The sequence below is a fragment of the Vombatus ursinus genome, unplaced genomic scaffold (genome assembly GCF_900497805.2).
Source record: "Vombatus ursinus unplaced genomic scaffold, bare-nosed wombat genome assembly UNPS02014798.1, whole genome shotgun sequence".
NCBI lineage: Eukaryota > Metazoa > Chordata > Mammalia > Diprotodontia > Vombatidae > Vombatus > Vombatus ursinus.
In genome coordinates this window covers 67,376,383-67,393,712 of record NW_020954576.1, presented here as the reverse complement: position 1 = coordinate 67,393,712, position 17,330 = coordinate 67,376,383, and the positions used below count along the sequence as shown (strand labels likewise).

Genomic DNA, 17,330 nt, shown 5'->3' with positions numbered 1-17,330 from the left:
TTCCCTACAAAACATAACTAGCAAAGTGTAGCTCAGATAATTTTTCCCTTGTCTAAAGCAGTATCTTTGAAAAGATATTGTGAAAAGATGTCATTTAAAATAAGCATTCAAAGAATGCTTAAAAAATTGCATATTTTACTCATTAAAAATGGCAAATTTTAAAACTAGCATGCAGAGGGAATTAATGCATAAGGTATAGGGTTGGACCAGATAATCTATAAGTACAGTTCCAATTATAATTCTACTGATAATATAAATACTAGATATTCAAATAAATTAAATACTTAAGTAAATATTTTTGTATCATCAGTGCCTAGCATATAGTAGGCAATTATTAAATATTTGTTGATTGATTGACAGGAGGTTGACTGGGGCCCTGAGAGATTAACTAACTCACCTTCAGAGTCATACAACATGTTAAGTGTCAAGGTTAGAACTTCAAATCAGGTTTTCTTGACTCCTAGGACAAAATTCTATCCATTATGCCATACTGCCTACTTCCCATTTTATTAAGATGAGGAAACCAAGATTCATACGGATTAAATACCTTGCTCAACAGCATATAGCTAGTAATGGGTAAATCTAGGTTTCATGATTCCTTACAACCTTTCCCAAAAGGAAAAAAAACTAATAGTGCTCTTATCACATAAATACACTGCATTTCTGCAAATTTTTATTTAAGGCTATAGAATTAAGATTCATTTTTTAAAATTAAGTCTTTTAAGATTCTATTTTTCTTTCTTAAATTATATATGAAACTTATCTCATGGTGCTATCTCATATTTGAAATGATCATTACAGAAAAAAATGAATATTTAAGATAATTGATGGAATATATAGAATAGTAAAGGTAAATATTTTAGCAATAAGACTTTAAAATACATGATGTTAATTACTGGAATAAAGATGTTACACAGCAATTAAGGATGAATCTACACCATAGAAAATGGGTAGCTGTAATTCTCTAGTCAATTTAAGTAATACTGGTGGTCCAAACAAATAATTCATGTCTAAAATACATTTTGGAATCTAAACTATATTTAAACATTTCAAATAGCTGCCAAAGAGACCTTCCATTTGTTTTTTATATAAAATCTCAAATATTAAAAAGCAATATACTATGATCACAATTTTATGAGGTAGGTAATGCCAGTGCTTTTGTTTCTGTTTTATAGATAGTAAAAGAAACTCACAGAGGTTAATCAACTTGTACATGATCTTGTAGCTAGAAAGTCGTAGAGACAGAACTAAAAACTCAGTCTTTCCCTTTCTTCACAAAAGAAAGCCTGATTCACCATTACAACTGGAAGCAAAAATTTATTGATGTTGAAATAGCAAAGGCAACAAGCACCTTCTCAAAGAAAAGAGGTGTGTGTGTGTGTGTGTGTGTACTCAATCTAAGGGACTAGGGAAGGTGAGAAAGGGGAATGGGTCTTTTTTTAAAAGGCTAAAAGCATTCACTATAGACTAACGAGAAAAATTTCTGCCAATATTATCCTACTTACATGAGACTTTGACCAGTAGATGAACACTTCAGCCACCATGCGGAATAACTCCTCTGCTTCAGAATTTGGTTCTTTTAGCCACTTTGCTCTAGAATAGACAACGAATAATGTGGTTCCATAGTTATTCTTAAAGTGATGAGATTCCCATTTAGGCAAACAGACTTCAAAACCAAGTAATGAAGAATAGCCAAATGTGTTCAAAAACGCAATTCTCAAGTTGACTTCCTAGTTATTGCGAAGGCTCTTATTCGCCTTATCCTTACCCTTTTTTTAATCTTACCCATTTAAGCTCATGATTTTTTAAAAATTTTCTTTTCAGTTCTAAATTTTCTCCCTCCTTCTACCTGCACCCCCACCCACTGAGAAGGCAAAAAATACTATATCCATTATCCAAATGAAGTCATGCAAAGTATTTCCACATTAATGATGTTACTGGGGAAAAAAAATAAAGAAAAGAGATATGCTTCAATTTGCACTCAAAGTCCATTGATTCTCTTTCTGGTGAATTTTTCATGAGTCCTTTGGAATTGTCATGGATCATTGTATTGATCAGAATAGCTAAGTTTTTCACAGTTGATTATCATTAAAATACTGCTGTTACTGTGTATAATGTTCTCCTATTTTGCATCAGCTTGTATAAGTGTTACCAAGTTTTTCTGAAACCATCTTGCTCATTATTTCTTATAGCAGAATAGTATTCCATCAGCCATTCCCCAAGTGAATTCTTTGCCACCACAAAAAAAGATGCAATACAATGCAATGCAATTATTTAAGACAATTCCAAAAGACTCATAATGGAAAATGCTAAACACATCCAGAGAAAGAACAAAAAAGTCTGAAAAGATCAAAGCATACTATTTTCTCTCTTTTTTTTCTCATGGTTTTTCCCTTTTGTTCTGATTCTTCTTTCACAAAGTGACTAATGTAGAAATATGTTTAATATAATTGTACAAGTATAGCCTAAATCAGATTGTATGCCATCTTGGGGAGAGGGGAAGTAAAAGGGAGGGGAAAATTTAAAACTCAAAATCTTATAATAGTGAATGCTGAAAACTAAAAATAAGTTAATTAATATAAAAAAGGGGAAAAAAGAGTTGCTATAAATATTTTTGTACATATGCATCCTTACCCTTTTTCTTTGATCTCTCTGGTATACAGACCTAGAAGTGGTATTGCTGGATCAAAGGGTACATACAGTTTTATAGCTCTTTCGGCATGGTTTTAAATTGTTCTCCAGAACGGCTATACTAGTTCACAACTCTACCAACAGTACATCCCACATCCCCTTCAACATTTATCATTTCCCTTTTCTGTCATGTTAGCCACCTTGATAGGTATGAAGTAGTACCTCACATTTTAATTTTTTTCTCTAAGCAGTAGTGATTTAGAGCATTTTTTCATACAACTATCAATATTTTTGATTTCTTCTTATGAAAACTGTCTGTTCATATCCTTTGACCATTTATCAATTGTGGCATAGCTCTTATTTTTATAAATTTGGCTCAGTTCCCCTATATACTTGAGAAATGACACCTTTATCAGAGAAACTTGCTGTAAAATTTTTCCATTTCCTGATTTCCTTCTAATTTTGAATGCACTGATTTTTGTGTAAAACCTTTTTAATTTAATCAAAATTAGCCATTTTACTTCCTGTGATCTTCTCCAATGCATTTGCTCATAAACTCTCCCCTTATCCTTATAGGTATTTTTTCCTGTATTTCCCTAATTTATTTATGATATCAACCTTTATGTCTAAATCATGAACCCATTTTGAACTTATCTTGGCATATAATGTGAAATATTGATCTATGCCTAGTTTCTACCAGATTATTTTTCAGTTTTCCCAGGAGTTTTTGTCAAATAGTAAGTTCTTACCCTAATAGGTAGGATCTCAAATGCCAGATTACTGTTGTCATTTACTACAGTATAATGTGTACTTAATCTATTCCACTGATCTGTCGCTTTATTTCTTAGCCAGTATCAGATTGTTTTTGATGATTACCACTTTGAAATATAGTTTGAGATCTTGTACTACTAGTTCACCTTCCTTAACTTTTTTTCCACTGACTGCCTTGATTTTTTAGACTTTGTGTTCCTCCACGTGAATTTTGTTATTATTTTTTCTAGTTTTATAAAATAATTCTTTGGTAGTTTGATTGGCATGGCACTGAATAAGTAAATTAACTTAGACAGTATTGTCATTTTTATTATATTGCCTCAGCCTATTCATGAGCAATTAATATTTCTCCAATTGTTTAAATCTGTCTTTATGTTTTGTAATTATGTTCGTATAATTTTCATGTGTGTAGACTCTCAAGTATTTATACTGTCTGCAGTTATTTTAAATAGAATCTTCCTATCTCTTCCTGCTGGGTTTGTCTTTTTTTTTCTTTTGGTAATATGCAGGAATTTTGATGACTTGTGTGGGTTTATTTCATATTCTGCAACTCTGCTAAAACTGTTAGCTGTTTCAACTAGTTTTTAAGTTTATTCTCTAGAGTTCTCTAAGTATACCATATGTCATCTGCAAAAGATGATAGTTGCCAATTCTTATTCCGGCAATTTCTTTTTCTTGCCTTACTGCGATAGGTGACTTTTCGAGCACAATATGGAATAACAATGGTGATAATATACATTTGTGTTTCACCCTTCATCAAGTTAGAAAGGCTTCTAGATTATTCTCATTATGGTTAATGCTTGCTATTGGCTTTAGACAGATCCTACTAATTTTAAGAAAGGTTCCATTGATTCCTATGTCTCTCTAGTGTTTTTTATATGGGTGTTGTATTGTCAAAATAAGCTCATACTTTTCAACCAGTCAGTTTTAGGTGAAGAAGCATACAAGCAGAGATAAGAAAGCTGTGACAATTTTAGATTCATTGTAAAGTTCAACTACCCCAACCAACATTTAAGTAACACATAATCTCATAAAATAATCTCATTCCCACATATGCAATGATGGATCAAGTCAGAAGAGATACTCATGTCTAAATTGGTATGGAAATGATTTTGTGAAATTAATGACTTTTTAAAAAACTTACCTGTTGAAGTCCACAAATCTAATTAATAAAGGATAGAAGGCATAAAGATCTCGTGCCAGGGTAGTGAATTCATCTAGAATGAGTAGCTCAGCCTCAGACATGTCACCCCTGGCCTCAGCTTTGAGGTGGTCTTCATCAGATACTACTATAGCTGCTTTATTCTTGAGTTTCTCCATCAATGGCAGGAAGTGTGACTTTAAGAGCTGGGACTTCACTTTGTTTATGATAGGCTGGGAAAACACTGTTTGAAACCAGATATTTAGCATTTTCATCTCTATCTGCATATTTCACATCTTGTGAAAAATGATTTTTCTTAATAATCATTATGTTGGAAATTCAAAACTTCCTCATCCCCCTTTCTTTCTAAGTTCAGTCCTTCTTCAGAATGACATTAAGATATAATCTAAATAAGTCTATTCCTGCTCAGTAGTTGCCTAAACAGACCTGGGAGAATGTTGATTCCTCCCTATTGTCAAGACAGGTGATATGGAAATTGATGTCTCTTTGACCAGGATTAAGTGACCTGGGTCATTTACTGAAAGAAAGACCCCCTTAGAGGGGCCCAGTTCTGGACTAAAATCCCATACAATGCATGTCAAGCCAACTTGAGAGAAATTAAACCGTGGACACCAGCAGCTTGATTTTATTTGTCTCTTTCTTAGAACAGGCTCTGTTTTCAAATTGGGTTTTGTGGGGTAAACTGGGGTTCACAATCTTTATCAATACAAACATACATAAATATACATCTACAGACACATACACATATAAACACCTTCAATAAGATGATATCATCCTTTCTAATTTTTTTTAAAAATATGGGCCTTTAATTCAATATTAGCAGAGAAATAAAATTCTCATTCACTGTGATAATACAACTCAATTTTTCATTGTATAGTTGTTCCCCATTGTGAGAATGAATTCCTTCTTTATATTTAACTCTTTCCTTTAGTTTCCTTCAAAGTTCAGTTCGGATGACATCTCATATTCTAGCTTAAAAAAAAAACTCCTCTAGTTAATACTTTCTTCCTCTCAAATTACTTCAGTTTCCATGTTGTATTTGACCAGCAGAATGAAAGCTCCTTGAGGGTAAGAAGCTCATTTTTGTTTGTTTTGCTTTCACTTTGGTTTTGATATCCTCAGTGCCTTAGTTTATGTTGGTGAAGTGAATCAAGAGTCAGGAACTTCTCAGTGCCCCAGGCAACTCTCTAATAAATTACAAAGTAAGTGCTCACTTACTTTGATAGTGGAATTATCTAATAACAATGACCTCTAGTGACTAACACAGAACTTACACATAATGAACACTTAAATGTTTGTTGGATTGAATTGAATATACCTTTGTACCCTTTTTTCTCAGTCTTAGACCACTGGGACATGAAGGAAATTAAAAGGCAAGAAATAAAAGTAAAAGAATGTAACTAACCACTTTTGTTTTAAGGAAAGCAAAACAGAAATTCACTTCTTCATCTCCTAAAACTAGCTATATAAGAATTTGTATGGAGATCAGTGAAGATGGGACTATCCTATCTAAATTACAGCATTATATAAGTTTTTATATCTAACTTGATTTTTAAAATTTGGCTTTTTTTCTTTTAGAATTATTATATTAAGTCATAATGTAAAACTGCTTCTTAACTCTACACAAATTTTTTTAAGTAAAATAATATGCCTTATTACTCCATGATCCTAGCTAACAGTTTTTCAAAACCTTGAGAAAACTATTTTAAAAAGGTTTCACATGTCACATGAAACTTGCAAATTTAACATTATCAAAGAAAGAATACTTCTATACTTTTACAAGGACTACTAGAAAGAAATAACAAAAAAGCTAAGAAACTGTCTCAGAGACATTTTCTGGGTATTTTTCTTAAAACAATCCTTCCTCCAGAGTAAGGTAATATTATTAAATAACTATTAATAATAATAAATATTAAATTAATTACTTAAATGAATGAATGAATCTAATGAATAAAAAATGAAATTAATAAATAACTGTCCATAATTAGGACTATCTCACAAAAGTGTCAATTCCTTTTCCTTCAGAAATTCCACTGTAACCATCTCCAAATCCACAATCACTAATATATCCATCAGATCCCTCTCTAAAACCGTTTCCTGGGACTGATCCAAAATTTCTTCCACCACCACGGGAATCCCTAAACTAAAGTTGCCTTCTCTTCAACTCTTAGAATTCTGATTAGATTAGATAGTCTCTTCTTCTATACTATGGCCACTGATGGTACAGTATTTTTGTAATACAATTTCATCCATGGGATCATGGTCATCGAATAAAAAAAAATGTCTCTCCCATCCCTACTTTTTTTTTTAAACAGACTCTTTGTTTTTATTTCAATAGTATCCATTTAACCATATCCTAAGTATCTTTTAAAATTGCACCAACAATTTCTTCACAGTAACATGAGCCCAGGTTTTCCAGATTCCTGTCTAAAGACTGCTCTTTTAGGCCAAACCACATTTCCATCAACTGAATGAGGTTTTATAGACATGGCTGCTTCCACTTCGGTCATATATAAAAGTATTAGAAAAAAATGCCCTCAGTCTTTTGCTTGCAGGATCCTTCACAGTCTGTGAGTTTCCTGCATTATTCATTGTAGTTTCTCAAACCATCTTTTGTTGATTCTAAGCTTAAGACTCCAATGAACAATTTATGGAAAGATTCTTTTTCTTTTTCTATGGTGGAATCGGTTGTCTCAGTCTAATTCTTCAGAGATAAGCAAAACGAGAGGTCAGAGCAGAGTCCAATGTAGACATGAAAGCAAGGGAAAAGTGCAGCATGGTGAGAAGGAAAAGGAGAAGAAGGCATAGGCTATGGCTGAGATGGTTTGACATTTAAAAAAAAAGTAATTTACTGATCATTTTACTGTCTTTATAGACTGATATAAAGTAATAAAGGTAGAATTATTTGGTCATTTGGTTCAATAGATTGTGGTTCTATTGGTTTAGAGATCATTTTTTAAGCTTTGGGAAATGTGTTTGCTTAGGAATTTAAAAAAATGAAATATTTAGAAAATTACCAAAATACTAAGAGATTAAGCCTAAGAAATTTCTTGGGTCACCCAGAAAATCAACAGAATGCTTTATTGCTATTATTATTATTATTATTGTAAGCACATGATAATTTCTGAAACAAAGTGGTAACTAACTGCAAGAAGTAAATCAGTTTCACTAGTCAACAGAAGAAAAATATTGTTTCCATAAATAATAGGTCAAAAGATTATATAGTTTTTACTTATTCAAAACTGTTCAGAAGTCAGAATACTTTTTTAACATGGCAATACTTTTTCAAAATCTTACCTGCTAACCTCTTCATCCAAGCTCCTTCATCAATACCCAGGTTGTTATAAATGATTTTCAATATATTCCCTAGAAGTGTATTCATGTGCTCTGAATTCAGGGCTGTACAGCATGTATCTGCCCTGTCAGGATTGTTTTCAGGTCCATGTTCCCACCATCGGGACATATAGCTACAAAGCATGGGCAGTATAACTTCCATGACATGTGGCATTTGTGTGTAGCGAATTCCAGACTCTGCAAGTTCCACAATTTCATCCATTAACTTCTCCAGAGATGGTATATTTGGACAAACCTCTTCCACACTAGTTGGCAAATTGAGAGCTAGACAAAAACATTTTTAAAAGTGTTCAAAGAAGGAAATATAGATAGCATATATGCCTTTTTCAGATTTCCATTATTTTATTCTTTATTTACATGGAATTACGGGTCTTTTCCTTTCTCTCTCATCTGCTTCATGAAATACAGCACACAGTTCTTGTTTTAAAGGGTTTACAAAGAATATATAGGTAGAACATAATAAGAAATTAAAAGGTAAAGTTTACAAATTATATATGCTTACAGGTTAATCCCAGGCCCAATGGGATAAGTCAAGAAGGAATATTATAGTAGATGAGAATGATGATATTTTACTCCTGTTCTTCAATATCAAAAATATTTGTTACATAAAAAAAATTTGTCTGTCACCCTAAGAGGTTAAGTTATTTGGGCAGAAGGTAACATGGTCAGTATTTATAAAAGTCAGAACTTAAACTCAGGCCTTTCTGACTTCAAAGCCAGCTCTCTATCCACTAAAATACACAGAAAGCAGCCAACATAAACAAGGGAAAAGCAAACACAGACATTTAAAAAAATAATTAATTTACTTTTAGTTTTCAACATTCACCTCCACAAACTTTTGAGTTCTCAATTTTCTCTCTCTCCATCCCCCTCTCTCTCCCCAAGACAGTGTACAATCCCATATAGGCTCTACATATATATTCATATTAAACATATTTTCACATTAGTCAAGCCACAAAGAAGTAGAACAGGTAGGAGGAACCACGAGAAAGAAGAAACAAAACAGAAGAAAAAAAAAGAGAAAATAGTATGCTTCGATCTGCATCAAGATTTCACAGTTCCCTCTCTGGATGTGGATAGCACTTTCCAACATGACTCCCTTGAAGATGTCGTAGATCCTCAGATTGCTGAGAAGAGTTAAGCCTATCAAAGTTAGTCATTGCATAAGGTGGCTGTTAATGTGTACAATGTTCTCCTGGTTCTGCTCACTTCACTCAGGATCAGTCCATACAAGTCTTTCCAGGTTTTTCTGAAGTCTGCCTGCTCATTATTTCTTATAGCACAATAGTATTCCATTATTTGTTCAAGTATACCACAATTTGTTCAGCAATTCCTCAACTGACGGGTATCCCCTCAATTTCCAATTCTTTGTCACCACAAAAAGAGCAGCAATAAATATTTTTGTACATGTGGGTCCTTTTCCCATCTTTATGATCTCTTTCGGATGCAGTTCTAGAAATGGTATTGCTGGGTCAAAGGGTATGCACATTTTCATAGCCCTATGGGCATAGTTCCAAATTGCTTTCCAAAATGGTTGGATCAGTTCACAACTCCACCAACAAGACATTAGTGTTCTAATTTCCCACATCTTCTCTAACATTTATCATTTTCCTGTTTTGTCATGTTGGCCAATCTGATAGGTGTGATGTGGTACCTCAGAGTTGTTTTGATTGCATTTCTCTAATCAATGGTGATTTAGAGCATTTTTTCATATGACTATAGATAGCTTTAATTTCTTCATCTGAGAACTGCTTGTTCATATCCTTTGACCATTTATCAACTGAGGAATGACTTGTATTCTTACAAATCTGACTTAGTTCTCTATATATTTTAGAAATGAGGCCCTTATCAGAGAGACTGGTTGTAAAAATTCTTTCCCAATTTCCTACTTCCCTCCTAATTTTGGTTGCATTGGCTTTGTTTGTGCAAAAACTTTTCAATTTAACGCAATCAAAATTACCATTTTGCATTTCATAATGTTCTCTATCTCTTGTTTGGTCATAAATTCTTCTTTTCTCTATAAATCTGACAGGTAAACTATTCCTTGCTCTCCCAGTTTGTTTATAATATCAGCCTTTATATCGAAATCATGTATGCATTTTGACTTTATTTTGGTATATGGTGTAAGATGTTGGTCATGCCTAGTTTCTGCCATACTCTTTTTCAGTTTTCCCAGCAGTTTTTGTCAAATAATGAGTTCTTATCCCAGAAGCTAGGGTCTTTCAGTTTATCAAACAGCAGATTACTATAGTCACTGCCTACTGTGTCTTGCATACTTAACCTATTCCACTGATCCACCATTCTATTTCTTAGCCAGTACCAAGTAGTTTTGATGATTTTGGCTTTATAATACAATTTAAGATCTGGTATGGCTAAGCCACCTTCCCTTGCATTTCTTTTCATCAGTTCCCTTGATATTCTGGACCTTTTGTTCTTCCAGATGAATCTTGTTATTAGTTTTTCTAGCTCTATAAAATAATTTTTAGTAGTTTGATTGATATGGCACTTAATAAGTAAATTAATTTAGGTAGAATTGTGATTTTTATTACATTAACTTGGCCTATCCATGAGCAACTGATGTTTTTCCAATTGTTTAGATCTGAATTTATTTGTGTGAAAAGGCTTTTGTAATTGTGTTCATATAGCTCCTGGGTTTGTTTCAGTAGGTAGACTCCTAAATATTTTATAATGTCTACAATAACTTTAAATGGAATTTTTCTTTCTATCTCTTGCTGTTGGGATTTGTTGGTAATATACAGAAATGCCCATGATTTATGTGTGTTTATTTTATATCCTGCAACTTTGTAAAGTTGTTTATTATTTCAAGTAGTTTTTTACTCGATTCTCTAGGATTCTCTAAGTATAACATTGTATCATCTACAAAGAGCGATGGCTTTGTTTCTTCTTTGACTATTCTAATACTTTCAATTTCTTTTTCTTCTCTTATTGTAAAGTTAACATTTCTAGTACCATACTGAATAACAGTGGTAATAATGGACATCCTTATTTCACCCCTGATCTTTTTGGAAATGCTTCTAGCTTATCCCCATTACATATGATGCTTGCTGAAGGTGCTACTTATCATTTTAAGAAAGACTCCATTTATTCCTATGCTCTCTAGTGTTTTTAACAGGAATGGGTGTTGTATTTTGTAAAAAGCTTTTTCTGCATCTATTGAGATGATTATGTCATTTCTGTTAGTTTTGTTGTTGGTATGATCAATAATGCTGATCGTTTTCCTAACATTGAACCAGCCCTGCATTCCTAGTGTGAATCCTACCTGGTCATAGTGCATTATTCTTAATTTGCTGTAATCTATTTGCTAACATTTTATTTAAAACTTTTGCATCTAAATTCATTAGGGAAATTGGTCTACAATTTTCTTTCTCTGTTTTGACTCTTCCTAGTTTAGGTATCAGCACCACATTTGTATTATAAAAAGAATTTGGTAGGACTCCTTCTTCACCTTTTTTCCCAAATAGTTTATATGGTATTGGAATTAATTGTTATTTAAATGTTTGATAGAATTTGCTTGTAAATCCATCTGGCCCTGGAGATTTTTATCTAGGGAGTTCATTGATGGCTTGTTCAATTTCTTTTTCTGAGATGGGGTTATTTAAGTATTTTACTTCTTCTGTTAATCTGGGCAATATGTATTTTTGTAAATATTCATCCATTTCACTAAGATTGTCAAATTTATTGGCACACAGTTGGGCAAAATAGTTCCTAATTATTGTTTTAATTTCCTCTTCACTGGGGGTGAATTCACCCTTTTATTTTTGATACTGGTAATTTGGTTTTCTTGTTTTTTTTATTTTATTAAATTTACCTAAGGTTTATCTATTTTATTGGTTTTTCATAAAACCAACTCTCAGTTTTATTTATAAGTTCAATAGTTTTCTTAATTTAAATTTTATTAATCTCTCCTTTGGTTTTCAGTATTTCTAATTTGGTATTTAATTGGGGATTTTTAATTTGTTCTTTTTCTAGCTTTTTTAGTTGCATGCCCAATTTATTGATCTCCTCTTTCTCTATTTTATTCATGTAAGCATTTAGAGATACAAAACTTCCCCTAAGAACTGCTTTCTCTGCATCCCATAAGTTTTGGTACGTTGTCTCAATATTGTCATTCTCTTGGAGGAAGTTAGTGATTGTTTCTATGATTTGTTGTTTGACCCACTCATTCTTTAGGATTAGATTATTTAGTTTCCAATTAATTTTAGTCTATCTTTCCGGTCCTTTATTATATATAATTTTTATTGCATCATGGTCTGAAAAGGATGCATTTAATATTTCTGCCTTTCTGCATTGGATTGTGAGGTTTTTATGCCCTAGTGCGTGGTCAATTTTTTTGTAGGTACCATGTACTGCTGAGAAAAAAGTATATTTCTTTCTATCCCCATTCAATTTTCTCCAGAGGTCTATCATATCTTACTTTCCTAAAATTCTATTCACCTCCTTAATGTCTTTCTTGTTTATTTGTGGTTAGATTTATCTAGTTCAGAGAGGGGGAGGTTGATGTCCCCCATTAGTATAGTTTTGCTGTCTAGTTCTTCCCGTAACTCTCTTAATCTCTCCTCTAAGAATTTGGATACTGTACCACTTGGTGCCTATAAAGCATGGATGTGTTTAAATAGGCATATAAACCCAGAAGTGTCATATTTATAGCACTTTAAGTTAGATGAAATTATTCAGAGAAGAATCAAAAAAGGAAAGAACTCATTCTTGACCAGTGAAAGAGATAAAATGAATAAATGAAAATACTGTTTCAATTCATTAGTTGTAGTAGCATATGCTATCAATCAATCAATAAATGAATAAGTATTAATTAAACACCTGTGTTCAAATGCCAGACAACATGTTAAACACTGGTGTACATATGAAAAAAATGAAACAATCCATACTTTGAAGTAATTTATATTCTAACAAGGAAGACAACTACATACATAAGTACATGAATAATAAACATAAAGAGAATAAATACAAACAAATACACAGTAGTTAAATACAATATAATCTGAGATGGAGGGTTTTAGTAATTGTAGGGATTAGGAAAGGTTTCATGCAGAAGGTGGTGAATGAGTTGAGTCCTGAAGGAAGAGAGAAATTCTATGACACAATGGTATGGAAGGTAATTTAAGGCACAGAAAATGGCTATAGAAAGGCATAAGATGGGAGATGGAACATTGCAAGAAACAGAGAAAAAGGTCAGTTTGGTTAGATCAGAGTATAGAGTAATGTACAATGAGGCTAGAATGAAAGTTTGAGGCAGGGTTATAAAGGGTTTTAAAACTGAAGTTATTCTTGTGAATAAATCTAAAGAGGAAAAGTGAGGGAAAATTCATAGGTAGAAAAGATGACAATTTCTATTCATCTTTAGCTTAACATCTCAAAATAATGTGCTTTAAAATTTTGTTTTTTACCTGTTCTTTCTCTTGTAGACTTAGTGTTATAGATTGAATAAGTATTATGTTTGTTCAGGTGTGTTTCCAAAAAAGCCACAGGGAAAGCACCAGCAAAGGCTGCCAGGCATTCTCCTAATGCAGACCGCTGCCTGTAAATATAATATGCATATATTTATATATTAAAAATATTAAATATATTTGGACATATAGTTACAGTTATTATAGTTACATATGTAGTATGTAGTTAGCCTTTATTGGTTAAATGAAATGTTCTGAAGCATTTTATGAAATTTATAATTTCACAGTTTATAGGGGATATTTCTATGATTGTTAATTGTGTAACTTCAAAATCCATTAACAGACTGAAAAGCATAGAAGGGGAAAAAGGATGGAACAAACATTTATTAGGTACCTACAATATGCCAGGCACTATGCTAAGTGCTTTACAAATATTATCTCATTTAATCCATATGAAACCCTGCAAAATAGGTGCTATTATCATCCCTGTTTTACAGTTTAGGATACTGAGGCAGACATGTTTAGTAACTTGCATATCACACAGATAGTATGACAGGCTAGATTTGAATTCAGGATTCCTGATTCCAGGTCCAGCCCTCTATCCATTGTGCAATCTTGCTCCTTCAGCAGTAAAGAAATTTTTGCATTGCTATGGATGAAAAACGTTATGCATTTAAAAAGATAAATATCTCAGGATGGAGAAGAGAAGTAACAGATAAAGTACTACAGTGAAATAATGACCACTGAAGTCCCTTTAAGATCAGAAATCTGTGTCTTTATGAAATATCTTATTGAGAAAGAGCTATCACAGAAAGGATGGGTATATGGGTAAAAGCCAAGAAGATAAAACTGATACATTTTTATAACCTGTCATAATAATGCTATCCAGTATTAAAACAAAAATAATTTTTTTTTGCATTAGAAATTATCAATAAAACCACAATTAGTTTTTCTTTTAATGGGAAAGTACATACATTACAAGGAGAAGCACTCATTATTTGACAAGAACTGTTAAGGAATCTGGAAAGTAATAAGCAAAAATTATGGGGTAATGCCTTACACTGTATACCACAAGAAGTTCAAAATCAATACACAACCTGAAAATTAAAAGGCACAACATGAAAAAAAGGTAAAGAACCAGATTGGGTACCTTTTACAAGTAGGTCTAAGGAGAAAGTTCTTAAACAAACAAATGCTAGAAGTGATTACAAAAAAAAACCAGATAATTTCAATTTTGTGGCTTTGAAAAGCAACTGTTCAAACAAATTGATGTACTTGGGACAAGAAGAGAAGTTGCAAATGGAGAAAAATCTTTTCATCAGCTATTTCTAATAAAAGCTATGATACCTAAGGTATAGAGAGTTAATACAAATACAAAAAACTAAGAGCTATTTCCCCACACTAAAGGATATGAACAAACAGATCTCAAAATAACTGTAAACTTTTAACAACAAATTGCAACATAACAACAGATGTGATGAGTTAATGTTGGTGGAAGCTCAGGCAGAGTAATTCACTATTGGTGGAGCTTTTAATTAGTTCACCCATTTTGGAAAGGAATTAGGAATTACATGAAGAAAGTGACTAAAATGTCCATACTCTTTGATCCAACAACCCATTGCTAAGCATATAACCCAAGAAGATTAAACAAAGAAAGGCTCAATATAAATAAAGTATTTAAATCAGCATTTTTTGTAGTAATAAAAAATTGGAAAGCAATTAGATGTTGCTTGATAAGAGAATGACTAAAAAATTGTCCTGAATGAATATAATGGGATATTGCTGTATTTTAAAAGATGATGAATATGAAGAATGTAGAGAAACATGGAACACTTATATAAACAAATGCAGACCGAAGAAAATATAGCCAAGAAAACAATATATACAATGAGTACAATAATGTAAATGGAAAGAACAACAATAAAAATGAACATTGTGCAATTACCCACAGGTCCCTAAAAAGTGATATGAAAATACACACCTCTGTATAAGTAGTTAATGAGGGGCAGGGAGGTAGGATATGGGCATGGAACACTGCACATACTTTTAGACTTGGATTAAGTACTAGTTGGTTTTGCTGAATTACTTAAAAAAAAAAACAAACAATACCCTGGGTTGGGGAAGGAGGATAGATATATTTGGAAAGGAAGGTGACGTAAAAAACAGATCAGTAATTTTTAAAAGAAAAATAAATAAGGGAAATGAGGCATTTACTAATAAAAATTGTAAAGTAGCATTCTGCCCTCAATTAAGTACTTATACAGGAGAAAAACTACTTAGGCTTTAACTGTTTCTAACACAAACAATACATTTATTTCTTTTCCTTTTTTTTTACATATGATGTCATATAAAACATATTTCCATAATAGTCACATTGCAAAAGAAAACAGGTCAAAAATGAAAACAAATCAAGACAAAACCAAGAAAAAAAAAGTAAAAAAAGTATGCTTCAATCTGCATTCAGACTCTATAGTTCTTTCTCTGGATGTGGTAAACTTTTTCCATCCCGACTCCCTTGGAATATTCTTGGATCATTGCATTGCATAGCTAAGTCTATCACAGCTGATCACCTCACAATGTTGCTGTTACTGTGTACAATGTTCTCCTAGTTCTGCTCACCATACTCAGCACCAGTTCACGTGAGTCTTACCAGGTTTTTCTGAAATCTGCCTGCTCATCATTTCTTATAAAACAATAGTATTCCATTACATTCACATACCATAACTTGTTCAGTCATTCCCCAATTGATGGGCATCCTCTATTTCCAATTCTTTGCCACCACAAAAAGAACTGCTATTATTTTTGTACATGTGGGTCCTTTTCCCTTTTTTATGATCACTTGGGGATACAGACCCAGTAGTGGAACTGCTGGATCATACACAGTTTTATAGCCCTTTGGGAATAGTGCCAAATTCCTCCACAAAATGGTTGGATCAGTTCACAACTGCACCAACAATGCATTACTGTTTCTTTTCCCACATCTTCTCCAACATTTATCATTTTCCTTTTCTGTCCTATTAGCCAATCTGATAGGTGTGAGGTGGTATCTCAGAGTTGTTTTAATTTTCATTTCCCTAATCAATAGTGATTTAGAGCATTTTTTCATATGACTATAGCTAGCTTTAATTTCTTGATCTGAAAACTGCCTGTTCATATCCTTTGGCCATTTATTAACTGGGGAATGCTGCCTGTCATTTGTTATAGCTCAACAGTATTCCAACACAATCATATATCACTATTTGTTCAGCCATTCCCCAACTGATGGGCATCCCCTCAATTTCTAATTCTTTGCCCCCACAAAAAGAGCTGCTATAAATATCTTTGTATATATAGCTCCTTTTCTTTTTTCTTTGGTCCCTTTGGGATACAGACCTAGTAGTGGTATTGCTAGTTCAAAGGATATGCATAGGGAGTACAGCCAAGATGGTAGACAATTGCATCAGCTCTCCCCAAAACCCCTCCAAACAATTTTAAATAATGTCCCAAAACAAATTTTGGAGCATCAGAACCCACAAAAGGATGGAGTGAAACAATTTTTCAGCCCAAGAAACTTAGAAGGTTGGCAGGAAAGATCTGCTGTACCATGGTGAAAACAAAGTGCAGTCCAGTGCAGGTCACACCCCAGCAAACCAGCAATAGAAGGCCTTAGGAACTAATGAATCAATGGGAACAGTGGCAGTTTCCAGACATCTCAACCCACAGATGGTAAGGGAGTTGACAACTGGTCAGAAGGAGATTACATGGCCTGGCATCGGGGGCAGGACCCTGTTGCATTTCCCATTGGATCTGGGTAATAGTCCTGGGTCTCAGTCCCAGGGTAAAGGAGTACTAACACACCAGAACTTGCAGCCTCAGGGTAGATGGGACCCTGGTCACAGTTCCAGGGCAGAAAATAGTACTTATGTTCGCTCACAGACCAGAGCACAGGCTAGGAGATTAGTAAAAACACTTCTCCCTAGATCTTGTCACCTTGAAAGGACAGAAAACTT

At 33.1% G+C, this 17,330-nt stretch overlaps 1 protein-coding gene across 1 annotated transcript in view; it reads right to left on the bottom strand.

Moving 5' to 3' along the window:
* LOC114049459 (ryanodine receptor 2) overlaps positions 1-17,330 on the bottom strand; it is an 811,539-nt gene that overhangs the window by 158,028 nt on the left and 636,181 nt on the right. The window contains exons 67-70 of the mRNA XM_027870708.1: positions 13,342-13,472; positions 7,862-8,182; positions 4,547-4,787; positions 1,506-1,593 (exon numbers count right to left, since the gene is read on the bottom strand). Coding sequence (XP_027726509.1) covers positions 1,506-1,593; positions 4,547-4,787; positions 7,862-8,182; positions 13,342-13,472 — 781 coding nt within the window. The remainder of the gene's footprint in view (positions 1-1,505; positions 1,594-4,546; positions 4,788-7,861; positions 8,183-13,341; positions 13,473-17,330) is intronic.